The sequence below is a fragment of the Puma concolor genome, chromosome E1 (assembly GCF_028749965.1).
Source record: "Puma concolor isolate L17-30 chromosome E1, mPumCon1.1.hap2, whole genome shotgun sequence".
NCBI lineage: Eukaryota > Metazoa > Chordata > Mammalia > Carnivora > Felidae > Puma > Puma concolor.
In genome coordinates this window covers 27,296,220-27,314,961 of record NC_141680.1, presented here as the reverse complement: position 1 = coordinate 27,314,961, position 18,742 = coordinate 27,296,220, and the positions used below count along the sequence as shown (strand labels likewise).

The window sequence follows — 18,742 nt, the reverse complement described above, 5'->3', positions numbered from 1 at the left end:
TTTTTTATTGGATTTGACAAAAAGTAAACAATTTTGCTCTGCAAAAGACTCTGTTAAAAAGATAAAAATACAAACTTCTGACTGGGAAAAAAGATTTCCAAATGACCTCTCTTACAGAGCCCCCATCTAGTATTTATAAAATTAAAAAGTGGCAATAATACCAAATGCCAGCACGGATGCAGAGAAAGCATGTTAAAAGGATTAAAGGAAAGTATGAGAACAATGTCTCACCAAGCAAAGGATAGCAATAAAGAGATAATATCATAAAAAAAGGAAACAAATAGAAATTCCAGAGTTCAAAAGTACAATAACTAAAATAAAAAATTCAATAGAGGGGCTCAAATCGTGGTTTTGAACCTGGCAGAAGAAATCAACTGAGATTATCGAGTTTGGGGAAAAAAAGAAGAAAAATGAATAGAGCCCCAGAGACCTATTAGACACCACCAAGATTAATCTGTGAGTAGCAGGAGTCCTAGAAGGAGAAAAGAGGGAAAAAAAGGTAGAAAGAATGTTTAAAGAAATAATAACATCCCAAACATGATGAAAAACATTTAGGCAATGGAACTATCCTGTATTACACTATAAAGGTAGATATATGTCAATATTAATTTGTCAAAACACAGAGAATAGGTGAACACCAAGAGTGAACCCTCGTGTAAACTACAGACTTTGGTTGATAATGACTGGGTCAATATATGTTCATCAACTGTAACAAATCTACCACTGTGGTGTGGAATGTCAATAGTGTAGGAGGTTTGGAGTGGGGGCCGGATTATATGAGAGTTTTCTGTACTTTCCAATTGTGCTGTGAACCTGAAACTGCCCCCCAAAATTGGAGTTTATTAATTTAAAAAAAAGCTCCTGAGAAAATGTTACTCATTGTGTATCTAAATCACTGAAACCAACAAATTTACACCACCCATATTGAACCTACCCAGATCTAAGCACCGGAGGCCTCTCTGGCACTTCAAACCATATCATAAATGTTGCCATTAAAATATTTGTTTTAATTCAGGACTCAGAGTCACAGCTAATAAACAAGAATGTGAAGGATAAATTGAAAAACAAACTGAATGCAGCTGCTGAACTAAAAGTTTCACAACGCTATTTAATGGCATCCCTTAATTTCTTTGCTGAATAGGTCCCATACAAAACCGAACTGCATACCACCCAGACAACCTACATTTTCTCCTTAATTCACTTTGGACTGTTATTTCATCATGTACATTTTACATTGTTTTTAAAATTTCTCAGAAGGTGGACAACAGGTCTGGTTTTCTCCTTGAATCCTGATGTATGTCTAGGACATCTTAATAATTCTGTCATCGGAAAATATGCCTCTCTAAAAAAAAAAGACTAAGAAATTTATTTATATTGTTAAGCATAACAGGGATGTGTTCAGGTAAAGTGGTTACAGAATGATCAGGTTTAAAAACAAAACACACAATAAACATTGCTATGTTTTGTTCTGCTTATTTTTTAATGAACTTCCCTAAACTTGTAAAAAGTATTCTAACAAGCACTACTGTTATTATTGGCCACACTACATACCCCATGAAAAAGCCTTTAACTAAATAAGAGAATTATTGGAGGAGCAAAACAGTTAAAACTTATTGACATAAATAAATTTAGAAATACGTATGGATACATGTTAAAGAAAAACTGGAAGGTGTTACTAGAGGATCTACAAGTTGTATTTTGAAAAGATCAATTTAAGTAAAAAATTATAAGTACTGTTTTAATGCCCATTTAAATTACACACCTTTCTAAAAAATACCAATTAATAAAAGTTCAGAAGCTAATAAAACTTTTTCAACCAGAGAGCAGAAAATGTATCATTTTATAACATAGGAGGATTTAAAGATCAATAGAAAATACATCATTTGCTCTCCCAAAAATATTTTTTTAAACTATAACGTAAATAACTACAGGGGAAAAATAACAATTACTAAGGAATCCATGCATTTACAAAGGGCAATGCAGCCTCTTGCTTCAAACATTTCATATGCATTCTCAATTTGAGAAGGTTAGGATAAAACAAGCATTATAATACAGAAACTAGACAAGTAAAATAAAATGTCACACAGGAGCTGGGTAATAGCAGCCACAGCTAAACCCAATATCATTCTATAAGTAACAATTCAGATAGTGACCAGCTTAAAAAAAAAGTCAAGGCTTTCAAATCACTGAGAATTGAATCTTTTATAGATACACTTGCTTATACTCAAGCAATAACAGTCATACTCTGAATAGCAAAGACACTCAGAGCTGAACAGTAAATAACTAAGATGAATTGCAAGCAGTTGCATGAAATCTCCACTATCTTCTATGAAAGATTTTGCAAACCAATTTTGTGAGTGGTTGCTGAGTTATGAATCCTCCATTTAATTCAAATATTTAAACATGTACGAAGCATTTATAAAATGCTGCAGAAATGATGACACACTGAAAAATGTATCTGCCACATAATAAACGGATGAGTCCACTGTATGGACCCTGCTTCACAATCTATGTCAAATATGACATATTTTTCTTGCCTCATTCATTCAACCAATATTTATTTATATACCAGACACAGAATCATTATTTCCTAACTAATCATCTTTTAAGTTCCAATTTAGAATTGACTTCTTTTGAAGAACTTTCCCCAATAGTCGAAACCAAGTAAATATTCATCTCCTAGCATTCTGTCCTTACTCCACAAAGGATTTTCCTTCCTTGCTTTAAGTCCCTATCACACCAGTAGATGCCATGAGTAAGGACTGTCCCTTGTTAACTTAATCACAAAGACTGAGCCAGGCAATGTGAATGGAGTCTCTAGGGAGCATAAACCTTTTTGATTAACAGGATCCTAAACATTCTAGTGCCATGAACCTTTTAAGCAATATGGTAAAGCCTAGGAACATCTTTCTCAGAATAATATATTTTTAAGACAAAGTAAAATACATAACATTTTAAAAATTGACATACAGTGTATGTCTTTTTTTTAGTTTTTTTTGTTATATATTAAAATACAGTATCTACTATAATTTTGAACCATAAGCAATACTGGGAGAATTATGTAAATAAGATAGAAATGATGTGAAAACATCTATTATTTTTTTTTTAATTTTTTTTTCAACGTTTATTTATTTTTGGGACAGAGAGAGACAGAGCATGAGCGGGGGAGGGGCAGAGAGAGGGAGACACAGAATCGGAAACAGGCTCCAGGCTCTGAGCCATCAGCCCAGAGACTGATGCGGGGCTCGAACTCACGGACCGCGAGATCGTGACCTGGCTGAAGTCGGACGCTTAACCGACTGCGCCACCCAGGCACCCCTTATTTTTATTTGTTCATAAACTCAAGAGTACAGCTAATATTTCACTATTTTATTTTACATTTTCATAAGTGAAGGAAATTTTCATCAGAGATTAGAGAAAATAAAGATGTAATTTTTTTCCTAAGTTCACATACTCTCTGAATTCTATCCATAAACCTTCCAGATCTTAGACTGAGGTTAAGAAGCTTCATTTGAGATTCAAGAAAAAAATGAAAGAGATCCCAAAACTCATAAAATAGTTCTCATATAAAGATCTTCCCTCCAAGAAATTACAACATCCAATGTGAAATTGAATTAAGAATACAACAGAAGAACATCAATTTGTATATTTTAAAATGTTACATACACACCAAAGGAATGATCTAGACAAAAATAATTGATAACTCAGACTTCATTAAAATTAAATAATTCTGATTTTCAAAAATACTTTCAAGAGAATAAGAAGACAAGCCATAGACTTGGAAAAAATATTTACAAAACACCTAATACAAGACTGCTATCCAAAATATACAAAGAACTCTTAAAAGTCAACAATTTAAAAATGAACAACCCAATCAAAAAATGGAAAAAAGATCTGAACAAGCACCTCATCAAAGAAGATACACAAATGGCAAATAAACTATGGTATGTCCACACAATGGAATGTTATTCAGCACTAAAAAGAAATTAGTAATCAAGGCATGAAAAGACATGGAGGAGCTTTAAATGCTTATTAGTAATTGAAGGAAGTCAATCTGAAATGACTATATACAGTAAGATTCTAACTATGTGACGTTCTGGAAAATGAAACAAACTATGGAAACAGTAAAAAAGATCACTGGTTGCCTGGCAGGGGTTGAGGAAGGTAGGGATGAACTGGTAGAGCAAAGGGGATTTTTAGGGCAGCGAACCTACTCTGTATAATGGTGGATATATGTCATTACATATTTGCCAAAATTGACAGAATGTACAACACCAAGAGTGAACCCTAATAATGTAAACTGGAACTCAGAGGTTAGGTAGGAAGACAAGTATTTAAATGATTACTTCAAGATAAATTATATCATAGCGTTATACAAATAGTGCTCTAGGAACACAAAAAAGAAGGTATAAATATAAAAATTTTTAATCTTACCATAAAAACACAAATTTGCGAGTTCAAATAAAATCAAATAAAAAATGTATGTCAAAATTATGAAATCATAGTAAACTGCGGTTTTCTAGAATTAATTGTTAGACAATGATACAGATAACTATAATATTCTTTAAGGTAAGTGGTATGTTCTTGTTACAACGGAAAGCCACAGGATGGAAAAAGTACAGCTTCCAATGTCTAAAGCATTCTGACTATGGAGATATGAAATATACATTAATACAAAGGAGATTTGACATAACAGATGGACCATCAAAATGAGTCATACTGGTTACTCCAAGTAGAGTGCTGTAAGTGACATAACTTCCAGATTGTTTCTTCAAATTTAACTTAATTCCCATAACATTCAAAGCATTTCCATAAATCTTTGTCTTTATTAATTAAATCAATCCTACTGATCAACAACCGCTACAAAAATCTTCCTCTCTATCAAAAATGACTAATTAAGATATTAGAAGGAAGATTATTCAAAATGCTCTATATTATCCTCTTACCATCATTCTTTATTTGAAAAGATGAAAAGGGAAAAAAAGATGGGTCTTTCCATCAATTTTCACTGATAGGATAATTTCTGCAGAATAAGATAAAAATGACAATCTCTTCAGATCCATCAACCAAAGGGATAAGATCTAAAACGACTGTAAGTTTATGAAGACTATTTCAGCTCCCAAAGCAAAAGAGCAATTTTATCTTTTACTTAAAAACAAAGTATTTTAAAAATGACTACACTGGAATGGAATTACACCACTGTAAGTACTAAACCAACTCCTAACAATGAAAATTGGTAAGTAAAGGGAAAGAATTAAGTATTTATCCTGCCTTTCACATACAAGAGAACTATGGTGCATTCCTGGTTGATGAGAGAAAACTTTTTTTTGTAGAACAGTAGTTAATCTTGCAGAAAACATGGTATTATTAGAAAAACCACCATTCTCCAGGCTTCAACATAATACAACTATTAAGTAAAAAGTTGTTTCAGAAATGAAGCCAAGTGGCTTCAGCCAGTTGAGTGTCTGACCCTTGATTTCAGCTCAGGTCACGATCTCAGGGTCATGGGATCGAGCCCCTCGTTGGGCTCTATGCTGAGCATGGAGTCTGCTTGAGATTCTCTCTCTCTCTCTCTCTCTCTCTCTCTCTCTCTCTGTCCCTCTCCCCCACTCATGTTCTCTTGCCCTCTCTAAAATAAAAAAGAAATAGATAAAAAGAAATGAAGCCAAAATAATGCTCTGCAGATTACTTGCTAATCTCCATAAGAAAAACCTATCTCCAATATGTAGATATTTTGAGGGTCTACTAACATAGCCATGTGATCAACACAGTATCATATTATATATTTTGCGGGATACATTTTTGAGATAATTGGAAACTTTAAATTATGGCTTGGATATTAGATAACATAATGTGTTAACTTTAAAAACTACAATATAATATCTGGCTATATGGGAAAAGGTCATTATTCTTAGGAAATCATGATTAATTTGTAGTGGGTAAGTTGTCAATACATGCGTAACTTACATTCAAATGATTCAACAAAATACATATACTTATGTACATCTATTATACATACACGGGTATACAAGTACATATATGTAAGTATACACATACCTATACATATATATATTTATTTATTATGCACAGAAATGTGAACACCTATTTAATCAAGGTAGTGATACATGGGTCATTACTATACTATCTTTTAAATCTATTTTTATGTCTGAAACTTTATATAACAAAAAGTTTGAAGAAAAAAATGAAAAGTAGTAGGACGTTCCACATTACTATAACATCTCTCCTAATCAAATGCTTTAAGAATAAATAGAGGGGTGCCTGGGTGGCGCAGTCGTTTAAGCGTCCGACTTCAGCCAGGTCACGATCTCGCGGTCCGTGAGTTCAAGCCCCGCGTCGGGCTCTGGGCTGATGGCTCAGAACCTGGAGCCTGTTTCCGATTCTGTGTCTCCCTCTCTCTCTGCCCCTCCCCCGTTCATGCTCTGTCTCTCTCTGTCCCAAACATAAATAAACGTTGAAAAAAAAAATTAAAAAAAAAAAAAAGAAAAAGAATAAATAGAAAAACAAAACCACTACCAAAACACAGGGAAAAATACAAGCAAATACTTTATAATATGCTTGTATGTGAAAGTGAAAAAGAAATTTTAAATAACAAGGAAAGTGCCACTTACATACATTAATATGTAGTCTGGAATACTGCAGTTCCTGGCTTAATTATAATACAGAAATTAATGCAACTCAATAGCACAGTTTACCTACTGCTGATATTCAATTACCTCTTTACTGAGAGCAAAACTAATGATGGTGGGTTTCTAAATTTTTATTAATTTTTTTAAATGTTTATTTATTTTTGAGAGACAGAGTGTGAGCAGGGGAGGGAAAGAGAGAGAGGGAGACACAGAACTCAAAGAGGGCTCCAGGCTCTGAGCTGTCAGCACAGAGCCTGATGCAGGTCTCAAACTCATGAACTGCAAGATCATGACCTGGGCCAAATTTGGATGTTTAACTGACTGAGCCACCTAGCCCCACCCCCTAAATTTTTATTTTAAATTCACCCACTCAAGAACCACTTACTGAAGTCTACTTACTTTTCTGATACACATTGACACATTATGAAAAGTCAGATTCCATATTTCATGTTTTCCATTTCCAAAAAAAAAAACCTTGTTGAAATCCCATGACATAAATGGAAAGAAAAAGGACATACCACTTGTATTAAATGCCATACAGCACACTGGTTTCTCATGAGCAGGAAAGTGGGCCACGATACCATCACTGTCAGAATCCTCGCTCACAAGCACCTTCACAGAAAGAAAGAAGGACAATGGAAATTAAACTTTACTCACCAATTACTGAGCCTGAAGATATACACAGCTACACTACAATATCCCTGACCAAAAGTATGCATGATTGCTTCCACTATACTGGAAGATTATTGTCACTGTAAGGTGAGAATGCCACTTTAGGAATGAGGAAAAGATACAATATACTCCAGAAGATCAATCACATAAACTCTAAAAACAGTTGATGGGCTTTACTGTAGATGACAGAGACAAAAATTTCTTGAAGTAGAGGTTCAGAAAAAAACAAAAAGCATAAAATCAGCTTTGCAGAGCTTCATCCAGACAGGAACATACAATTCTTATTATGTTATGACCTACTGGAAGATGTTTGCTTACAACTAGATCATTACTGGATCATGATATTGAGACATAAATAATTTAATCTGAAGTAAATCAGGAACTAATCCTAAATGGGCAATGTTAATTTTTCTTTTAGTATGAAAAACTTTACAAAGGTATACTTTACATACCATAAAAGTCACCTATTTCATGTTTACAATTCAATGATTTTATATAGTACTGTAACCATTACAGCAATCCATTATATAGAAATGTCTGCTTTGTCATCCTTTACTATCCTAATGCTTTAATTTTCTTGCCTATTGCTGACTCAAACCTACAATTCAGTAAAGCTATTGATATATCAAAATTTTTGTGCATAGATCTTTATTACCATCTTAACAATTTTTAAGTGTTCGGTTCATTAAGTATACTCACATTGTTGTGTAACAAATTTCTAGGACTTTTCCATCTTGCAACACTGAAACTCTACCCACTAAACTCTGATTCTTCTTCTTCCCTCCCCCCAGCCATTGATAACCACTTTTCCACTTTCTGTTTTTATGATTTTGACTACTTTAGAGAGTCAAAATAACTGGAAGAATATAGTTTTTGCACTTTTGTGATGGCTTTACTTCCCTTACCAAAATGTCCTCAAGGTATGTCAATGTTGTAATATGTCACAATATTTCCTTCTATTTCAAGGCTGCATAATATTATAGTATGTATATACCAGATTTTCCTTTATCCATTCACCTAGTGATAGATATATGGATTGCTTCCATATCCTCGCTACTGTGAATATGCTGCAATGAACAAGGGTGTGTAAATAGTGCTTCCAGATCCTGCTCTGAATTCTTTTGCATACAAACCAGGAAATCAGATTGCTGATCATATGATAATTTCATTTTTAACTTTTTGAGGATCAATTTTTTTTTATCTTTTCAAAGAACCAATTTTGGATTTTCCCCAATATTTCACTATTTACTATTTTGTTGACTTATGTTCATATATTTAGTATTTACTTCATTTGTTGTTTGGTTATAATTTGCTCTTGTTTTTCAGATTACAAAATGGGAAAAGTGAAGATTATTAGTTTCAGGCTGTTTTTCCTCCCTACTATAAGCATTTAAAGCTATGAATTTCCCTCTCTGTAAAAGAATAGCTGCACTTCATAAATTCTGATATGTTCACTTTTTATTTTTATTCCATTCCAAATATTTTCTAACATCCTTGGGATTCCTTCTCCCACCCATGAGCTATTGATAGGTGTGTTTTATTTCCAAATATTTGGAGATTTCCATAATTTCATTGTTATTTTTTTAAGTTTATTTATTTATTTATTTTAAATATGAAATTTATTGTCAAATTGGTTTCTATACAATACACAGTGCTCATCCCAACAGGTGCCCTCCTCAATACCCATCACCCACCCTCCCCTCCCTCCCACCCCCCATCAACCTTCAATGTGTTCTCAGGTTTTAAGAGTCTCTTATGCTTTGGCTCTCTTCCACTTTAACCTCTCTTTTTTTTTCCTTCCCTTCCCCCATGGGTTTCTGTTAAGTTTCTCAGGATCCACATAAGAGTGAAACCATATGGTATCCGTCTTTCTCTGTATCGCTTATTTCACTTAGCATAACACTCTCCAGTTTCATCCACGTTGCTACAAAGGGCCATATTTCATTCTTTCTCATTGCCATGTAGTATTCCATTGTGTATATAAACCACAATTTCTTTATCCATTCGTCAGTTGATGGACATTTACGCTCTTTCCATAATTTGGCTATTGTTGAGAGTGCTGCTATAAACATTGGGGTACAAGTGCCCCTATGCATTAGCACTCCTGTATCCCTTGGGTAAATTCCTAGCAGTGCTATTGCTGGGTCATAGGGTAGATCTATTTTTATTTTTTATTTTTTATTTTTTTTTCAATATATGAAATTTATTGTCAAATTGGTTTCCATACAACACCCAGTGCTCATCCCAAAAGGTGCCCTCCTCAATACCCATCACCCACCCTCCCCTCCCTCCCACCCCCCATCAACCCTCAGTTTGTTCTCAGTTTTTAAGAGTCTCTTATGCTTTGGCTCTCTCCCACTCTAACCTCTTTTTTTTTTCCTTCCCCTCCCCCATGGGTTTCTGTTAAGTTTCTTAGGATCCACATAAGAGTGAAAACATACAGTATCTGTCTTTCTCTGTATGGCTCATTTCACTTAGCATCACACTCTCCAGTTCCATCCACTTTGCTACAAAGGGGCCTATTTCGTTCTTTCTCATTGCCATGTAGTACTCCATTGTGTATATAAACCACAATTTCTTTATCCACGGGTAGATCTATTTTTAATTCTTTGAGGAACCTCCACACTGTTTTCCAGAGCAGCTGCACCAGTTTGCATTCCCACCAACAGTGCAAGAAGGTTCCCGTTTCTCCACATCCTCGCCAGCATCTATAGTCTCCTGATTTGTTCATTTTAGCCACTCTGACTGGCGTGAGGTGATATCTGAGTATGGTTTTGACTTGTATTTCCCTGATGAGGAGCATGTTGAGCATGTTTTCATGTGCCTTGTGGCCATCTGGATGTCTTCCTTAGAGAAGTGTCTATTCATGTTTTCTGCCCATTTCTCCACTGGATTATTTGTTTTTTGGGTGTGGAGTTTGGTGAGCTCTTTATAGATTTTGGATACTAGCCCTTTGTCCGATATCTGTACATTGATTTTGTATCCTGCGACTTTGCTTAATTCATGTATCAGTTCTAGCAGACTTTTGGTAGAGTCTGTCGGGTTTTCCATGTATAGTATGATGTCCTCTGCAAAAAGTGAAAGCTTGACTTCATCTTTGCCTATTTTGATGCCTTTAATTTCCTTTTGTTGTCTGATTGCTGATGCTAGCACTTCCAACACTGTGTTAAACAACAGCGGTGAGAGTGGACATCCCTGTCGTGTTCCTGATCTCAGGGGGAAAGCTCTCAGTTCTTCCCCATTGAGGATGATATTAGCTGTGGGCTTTTCATAAATGGCTTTTATGATGTTTAAGTATGCTCCTTCTATCCCGACTTTATCGAGGGTTTTTATTAAGAAAGTATGTCATCACCACTAACCCAGCCCTATAGGAGATCCTAAGGGGGATTCTGTGAGTGAAATGTTGCAAGGACCACAAAGTACCAGACATCACTACCAGCATGAAATCTACAGACATCACAGTGGCTCTAAACGCATATCTTTCCATAATAACACCAAATGTAAATGGACTAAATGCGCCAACCAAAAGACATAGGGTATCAGAATGGATAAAAAAAACAAGACCCATCTATTTGCTGTCTACAAGAGACTCATTTTAGATCTGAGGACATCTTCAGATTGAAAGTGAGGGGATGGAGAACTATCTATCATGTTACTGAAGTCAAAAGAAAGCTGGAGTAGCCACACTTATATCAGACAAACTAGACTCTAAATTAAAGGCTGTAACAAGAGATGAAGAAGGGAATTATACAATAACTACAGGGTCTATCCATCAGAAAGAGCTAACAATTATAAACGCCTATGTGCCGAATACGTGAGCCCCCAAATATATAAAAAAATTAATCACAAACATAAGTACCCTTATTGATAAGAATGTGGTAATTGCGGGGGACTTTAATACTCCACTTACAACAATGGGTAGATCAGATCATCTAGACACAGGATCAATAAAGAAACAAGGGCCCTGAATGATACATTGGATCAGATGAACTTGACAAATATATTCAGAACTCTGCATCCCAAAGGAACAGAATGCACTTTCTTCTTGAGTGCACGTGGAACATTCTCCAAGATAGATCACATACTGGGTCACAAAATAGCCCTTCATAAGTATAAAAGAATTGAGATCATACCATGCACACTTTCAGACCACAATGCTATGAAACTTGAAATCAACCACAGGAAAAAGTCTGGAAAACCTCCAAAAGCATGGAGGTTAAAGAACACCCTACTAAAGAATGAATGGGTCAACCAGACAATTAGAGAAGAAATTTTAAAATATATGGAAACAAATGAAGATGAACATACAACAATCCAAACACTTTGGGATGCAGCGAAGGCAGTCCTGAGAGGAAAATACATTGCAATCCAGGCCCATCTCAAGAAACAAGAAAAATCCCAAATACAAAATCTAACGGCACACCTAAAGGAAATAGAAGCAGAACAGCAAAGACACCCCAAACCCAGCAGAAGAAGAGAAATAATAAATATCAGAGCAGAAATAAACAATATAGAATCTAAAAAAAACTGTAGAGCAGATCAATGAAACCAAGAGTTGGTTTTTTGAAAAAATAAACAAAATTGATAAACCTCTAGCCAGGAATCTCAAAAAGAAAAGGGAGATGACCCAAATAGATAAAATCATGAATGAAAATGGAATTGTCCCTCAGAGATACAAGCAATTATCAGGGAATATTATGAAAAATTTTATGTCAACAAACTGGACAACCTGGAAGAAATGGACAAATTCCTAAGCACCCACACACTCCCAAACCTCAAACAGGAAGAAAGAGAAAACTTGAACAGACCCATAACCAGAAAAGAAATTGAATCAGTTATCAAAAATCTCCCAACAAATAAGAGTCCGGGACCAGATGGCTTCCCTGGGGAATTCTACCAGACATTTAAAGCAGAGATAATACCTATCCTTCTCAAGCTGTTCCAAAAAATAGAAAGGGAAGGAAAACTTCCAGACTCATTCTATGAAGCCACATTACTTTGATTCCTAAACCAGACAGAGACCCAGCAAAAAAAGAGAACTACAGGCCAATATCCCTGATGAATATGGATGCAAAAATTCTCAATAAGATACTAGCAAATCGAATTCAGCAGCATATAAAAAGAATTATTCACCATGATCAAGTGGGGTTCATTCCTGGGATGCAGGGCTGGTTCAACCTTTGCAAATCAATCAATGCGATACATCACATTAGTAAAAGAAAAGAGGATCCTGTCAATCGATGCAGAGAAAGCATTTGACAAAATTAAGTTTATTTATTTTTGAGGGGGAGAGAGCACAGTAGGTAAGTGCAGGAGGGGCAGAGAGAGAGGGAGAGAGAGAGAGAGAGTCCCCATTAGCCAGCACAGAGTCCGATGTGTGGGGCTTGATCTCACCTACCATGAGATTATGACCTGAGCTGAAATCAAGAGCTGGACGCTCAACTGATGGAGCCACTGGGGCATCCCATTCTGTTATTGATTTCCATAGTTCTCAGGAAACATACTTCTCATAATTTTAATACTTTTAAAGCTATTTATATATTTTTTTGCCCAACCATAAGGTCTATCTTGAAAAACATTCCAGATGTTCTTGAAAAGAATGCAAATTCTAGTCAGTTAAGTGTCTAACTTTTGATTTTGGCTGGGGTCGCCCGGTTCGTGGGTTCGAGCCCCATGTCAGGGCTCTGACAGCACAGAGCCTGCTTGGTCAGTTAAGTGTCTCTCTCTCTCTCTTTTGCTTTCCTGCTCTCTCAAAATAAATAAATAAATTTTTAAAAAAGAAAAAGAATGCAAATTCTACGGGTCTGGAGGGTAGTGTTACACCGTGCTGGTTGGTAGTGTTCTAAATCCTCACAAATTTTGTCTAGTTTTTCCTATCAATTATTGAGAGCACAGTATTTAAATCTCATGCTGTAAATGTTAGTTAGCTATAATTTCTCCTTTCAATCTGTCAGATTTTGCCTAATGTTTGTTGGGAAATGCTGTAGCTGTTTACACATTAATAGTTGCTTTATCTACCTATTACATCGACCCTCTTATTATTATGAAATATCTTTTTCTCTGGCAATATTTCCTGACAAAGTATTTCTGTCTGATATTAATATAGCCATTCCAGTCCTATTATGGTTACTGTTTATGTGGTACGTTTCCTCAATCCTTTTACTTCAGCCAATTATGTCTTTGAATCTGAATGATTCTGGTCTGATAATCAATGTCTTTTAACTTGAGTCCATTTATAGTTAATATAATTATGCACATAATTGGATTTAGGTTTGCCATTTTGCTATTTACTTTGTCTCAGGTGTTGTACCTCTGATCCTCTTCTTTTGTGTTATTTTTAATATTACTATTTTAATTCCTCTGTTAATTTTGGGGGGTTAATTTTTTAGTGGATGCTGTTTAGGTAACAAGGTGCTATACAGATTACAAGATTGTCAGTTAACTGCAAAAATTATAGCTCCTTGCTCCAATATAGCTGCACTTCCTCCCCATTCCTTTGTGCTACTGTTGTCATATATATTATCAGCTGAGAAACGTTATAGTTATTCCCTAAAACAATCGTTTTAAACTACCTTTTAAAGAAATTAAGGGAAGAGAAAGGTAAGTATTTATACACTTCATTTCTTCAAATGTTTTTCTGCCCCTTTCTCACCTCTCTTTCTGAGATCCCAGTCACACATATGTTGGTACACTTGATGTTGTCCCAAAGGTCTCTGAGGCTCTGCTTATACTTCACCAACATTTTTTTCTCCTGTTCTTCAAATTGGCCCCCAACTGAATTGCGATCTCAGGCCAGTGGAGCTACACATTTTCCCTTACTCATCACCCACCAAGTGAAAATACTGTTGGGCTTGGGTTTTAACATACTAATCCAAATCAAGTAAATCCCCTGTCTAGAAGGGAAAAGGCTTGTTTACATGGCCCACTCTGCACTGGTTAAACTAATCACACTCACCAAGCTCCAGGCAAATGTGAATGAGAGCAGCCTCATGCAAAAAGGCCATTTTCTCCTACAACTATTATCCAAGCTCTAAAGTCTTTACACACTTATCATTTCATTCTTAGTTTTGGTCAATTTCTGGAGTCCCCAGATAGTTATTTTTGAAAATTCTTTCTAGTAATGTATTCATTTTCTGGAGACAGGATCTACTTATGTACCTCTTCAGCATAACTGATAGTCATCCCCAAACATCAGTAAATTTATACATTCAAATCACCCATTTTAAATACATAAGTGGATAATGCTTAGTAAATCCATACAATTGTGTAACCATCACCACATTCTCCATTTAGATTTCTTCCACCATCCCCAAAATGTCTTCATATTAACTTTACAGATTTCCAACCCTAAGCCCCAGGCAATCCCTATGTATATTTTATCTCTTTTGTCTTTTCTAAAAATTTTGAAAATGTTTCATATAAATAGAATCATGCAATTTGCCTTCTACTTTCTTTCACTTATATAATTTTTATAGTTCAGCCATGTTGTTTCAGGTATCATTCATTTCTTTATATTGCTAAACTGTTATCCACTGTATGAAAATACCACAACATGTGGGTTCACCCACCAGTTCTTGGCAATTTGGATTATTTCTAGTCAATTGTTACAATGCATAGGCAGCTATGAATATCTATGTGCACGTATTTTTGTGAATATGTTTTTATTTCTCTTGGGGAGATATCTAGAAGTGAATCTGGTCAGTCATATGGTAAACATATGGTGAACTTTTAAAGAAACTAACAAATTGTTTTCCAAAATAGCTACATCATTTTATATTTCCATCAGTGAAGCATGAGGTTTCCAATTTTTCTACAACCTTTCCAACACTTTGTATTGTACATCTTTTTTAATTATGGGCAATCTACTAGAAGCAGAAATCAGAATGATGGTCACCAGGGACCGTGGGGACAGGGGTTTGGGGAGTTACTGTTTACTATTTAATGAATCCAGATGATGAAAAAGTTCTAGAAATAGATAACAGTGATGGTTATTGTGATAACCATGGATATTGTGATGTGCCATTGTGATGGCACAACATTGTAAATACACTTATGCACTGAATCGTAAACTTATAAAATGGTTACATGTCAATGTTTATGTTATGCATATTTTATCACAATGGGGGTGGGGGGAACATGCATTATAAGTTATTCTCTTTTTAGTTGTTCGATTGACTTTCAAAGTATTAAGTGAGAAGAACAAGAAAACGAAGTCTTATAGTAGTAGTATCTGGGAAAGTGTGTTAAACTACACTTGTTAAATATTTACTAAAGGTTTGTTTTGGGATATATGGTATATTCACACAATTGTAGAACCATCACCACAACCAAATTTAGAACATTTTCATCACCAAAGGAAAACCCATAATTATTAACAGTCACCCCACATTTCTCCATTCCTTCCAAACTCCCAGCCCTGGGAAACTATAATCTATTTTCTCTTTCTATTGCTTTGCTTATTCTAGACATTTCATATAAATGGAATCATACAACATACACTCTTTTGAGACTGGCTTCTTTCACAAAGTATGATATTTTCAAGACTCACCCACATTATAACATGAAACAGTGCTTCATTTCTTTTTATTGCTGAAGAATATTACATTGTAAGTGCATATCACATTTTATTTATCCATCTACTAATCAGTTGAGGTACACTGGAGTTGCTCCTAGTTTTTGGCTCTTGAAAATAACGCTGCTATGAACATACAATTATGTGAATATATATTTTCATTTCTTTTGAGTATTCCTAGAAGATAAATTGCTAAGTCATTTGGTAACTCTTTTCCAAAGCATTTGCACAATTTTACATTCCCACCAGCAGTGTATGAGGGCTCTCATTTGTGTTTATTGGCCATTGGTAAATCTTTTTCAGAAAAATGTTTATTCATATCTTTGTTCAATTTAAAATTAGATTATCTATCTCTTTATTTAGTTGTAGTTCTTTCTATATTCTGGATAGCAGTCCATTATAAAAAATATAATTTCCAAATATTTTCTCCCCTTTAGTGGGTTGTCTTTAAACTTTTCAGATACAGTGATATGCAGTATAAAATTTTAACATTTTTATGAAATTCAATTTACTTCCCCACAAATATTTCTCATAAATATGTTGATCATAACATGAGATGTTATCATTTTGCTTCAACCAAATTTAACTTACGAAAATCGATATATACACTTCTATTTTTACCTCTTCCACTGTTCTCTATTTCTGAAGTTACAAGCCTTCTTCTGTTATAATTTCTTTAGAAAACTTCCTTTAGACATTCTTTAAGAGTAGATCTGCAGGGTGCATGGGTGGCTTAGCCGGTTAAGCATCTAACTCTTGGTTTCAGCTCAGGTCATGATCTCACAGTTCCCAAGATTAAGCCCCACGTCAGGCTCTACACTGGAAGTGCAAAGCTTGCTTGGGATTCTCTCTCTCCCCCTCTCTCTGCCCCTGACCTGCTCCTGTACATGTGCTCTCTCTCTCTCGCTCTCTCTCTCTCAAACAAATAAAAATTAAAAAAAATAGGAGTGCCTGAGTGGCTCAGACAGTTAAGCATCCAACTTCGGCTCACATCATGATCTCATGGTTCATGAGTTCAAGCCCCATGTCAGGTTCTGTGCTGACAGCTCAGAGCCTGAAGCCTGTTTCAGATTCTGAGTCTCCTCTCTGCCCCTCCCTACTTATGTGCTCTCTCGCTCACTCGCTCTCTCTCTCTCTCTCCCACCCTCTCCCTCTCAAAAATAAATAAGCATTAAAAAATAGATAAATAAATAAATAGATCTGCTAGTGATTAATTTAGCTTTCCTTTTATAAGAATGTCTTTATATTCCCTTCATTCCTGAAAGGTATTTTCATTAGATGTGGAATTCAGGTTTAACAGTTCATTTATTTCACTATTTTAAAGATGTTCTAACACTGCTTTCATCATCCATGGATTCTGATGAGAAAACTGCCACCTATCATACATTACTGGAAGGAATGTAAACCAGTTCAGCCCCTCTGCAAAAAAAGTTGGGCAGTTTCTGACAAAACTAAATATGCACTTATAAAATTTATCAATCACACTCTTTGGCATTTAATATAGAGACATGAAAACTCTACAGAAATCACACAAAAACCTCTACCTAGATGTTCATAGCAGCTTTATTAATAACAGCAAAATGCTAGAAACAACTCAAATGTCTTCCAGTGAGTGAATGGTTGCACAAATAGACACAGCTATTCACAGGAATACAACAGAGAGATAATAAAGACTTAATTACACACAACAAACTAAATGAACTTCAAGGATATCATATTTAGTCCAAAAGTTAACTTTAAAATGTAATATACTATATGATTTCTCTTATATCCACTCTATAAGTCACAAAATTATAGAGATAGAGAACATAGAATAGTTTTCAGGAGAAAAGGAAGGGGTAGGTTGAAGGATGAGTCTGAATACAAAAAAATGTATGTGTTGAATAGTCTTATATCTTAATGGTGTTGTTGATTATGTGAATCTATACGGGGAATAAAAGTTATAGAACTATATACACCCAGGAACACACAAATAAATTCAGGTAAAACAAATAGTGAGAGCTGAGTAAAGTCTGTGCCATATTTTTTTACAGATTTTATTTTTAAGTAATCTCCACACCCAACACGGGGCTTGAACTAACAGTTCTGAGCTCAAGAACTGCATGCCCCACTGACTGAGCCAGCCAGGCATCCTAGGTCTATAGCATATGAACAGTATTGATATTTGTCAACTTGATATTGGTTTTTATATTTTCTTACAGCTATGTAAGATGTCGCTATTCAAGGGAAGTTGCAGGAATCTGGGTAAAGATCACATGAATACATTTCTGCAACTTAATGTGACTCTACAATTATTTCAAAATTAGAAGTTAAAACGTAGAATACACTGCTTTTGAATTTCCCTCATTCTCACAGGCGACAAATGGTATCTCAGTGTAGTTTAAATTTGTCTTTCTCTTATAACAAGTGAAGTCATGGATATAGATTATACAGCATTTATATACAGATCTTCCTCAACTTACAAAGAGGTTACATCGCAGTAAATCCATCGTGAGTTGAACACATCTTAAGTCAAAAATGCATTTAATACACCTAACCTACCAAACATCATCCTCAGCTTACCCTACCTTAAACATGCTCAGAACACTCACATTAGCCTACAGTTGGACAAAATCATCTAACACAAAGCCTATTTTATAGTAAAATGCTGGATATCTCATGTAACTTATTGAATACTATGCTGAAAGCGAGAAACACAATGGCTATCTGAGTGCAGAACAGGTGTAAGTGTATCAGTTGTTTACCCTCACGATCACGAGGCTGACTCAGAGCTGCAGTTGGTTGTTGCTACCCAGAATCACAAGAGAGTATTATACCACATATCACTGGGCTAGGGAAAGTTCAAAATTCA

The 18,742-nt window shown here is 35.2% G+C and overlaps 1 protein-coding gene across 21 annotated transcripts in view; it reads right to left on the bottom strand.

The window, feature by feature from the left end:
• Positions 1-18,742, bottom strand: part of BCAS3 (BCAS3 microtubule associated cell migration factor) — a 629,185-nt gene that overhangs the window by 413,844 nt on the left and 196,599 nt on the right. For all 21 annotated transcript variants that reach the window (XM_086686763.1, XM_086686762.1, XM_086686767.1 and 18 more), the window contains one exon: positions 7,166-7,259. In XM_086686763.1, coding sequence (XP_086542889.1) covers positions 7,166-7,259 — 94 coding nt within the window. The remainder of the gene's footprint in view (positions 1-7,165; positions 7,260-18,742) is intronic.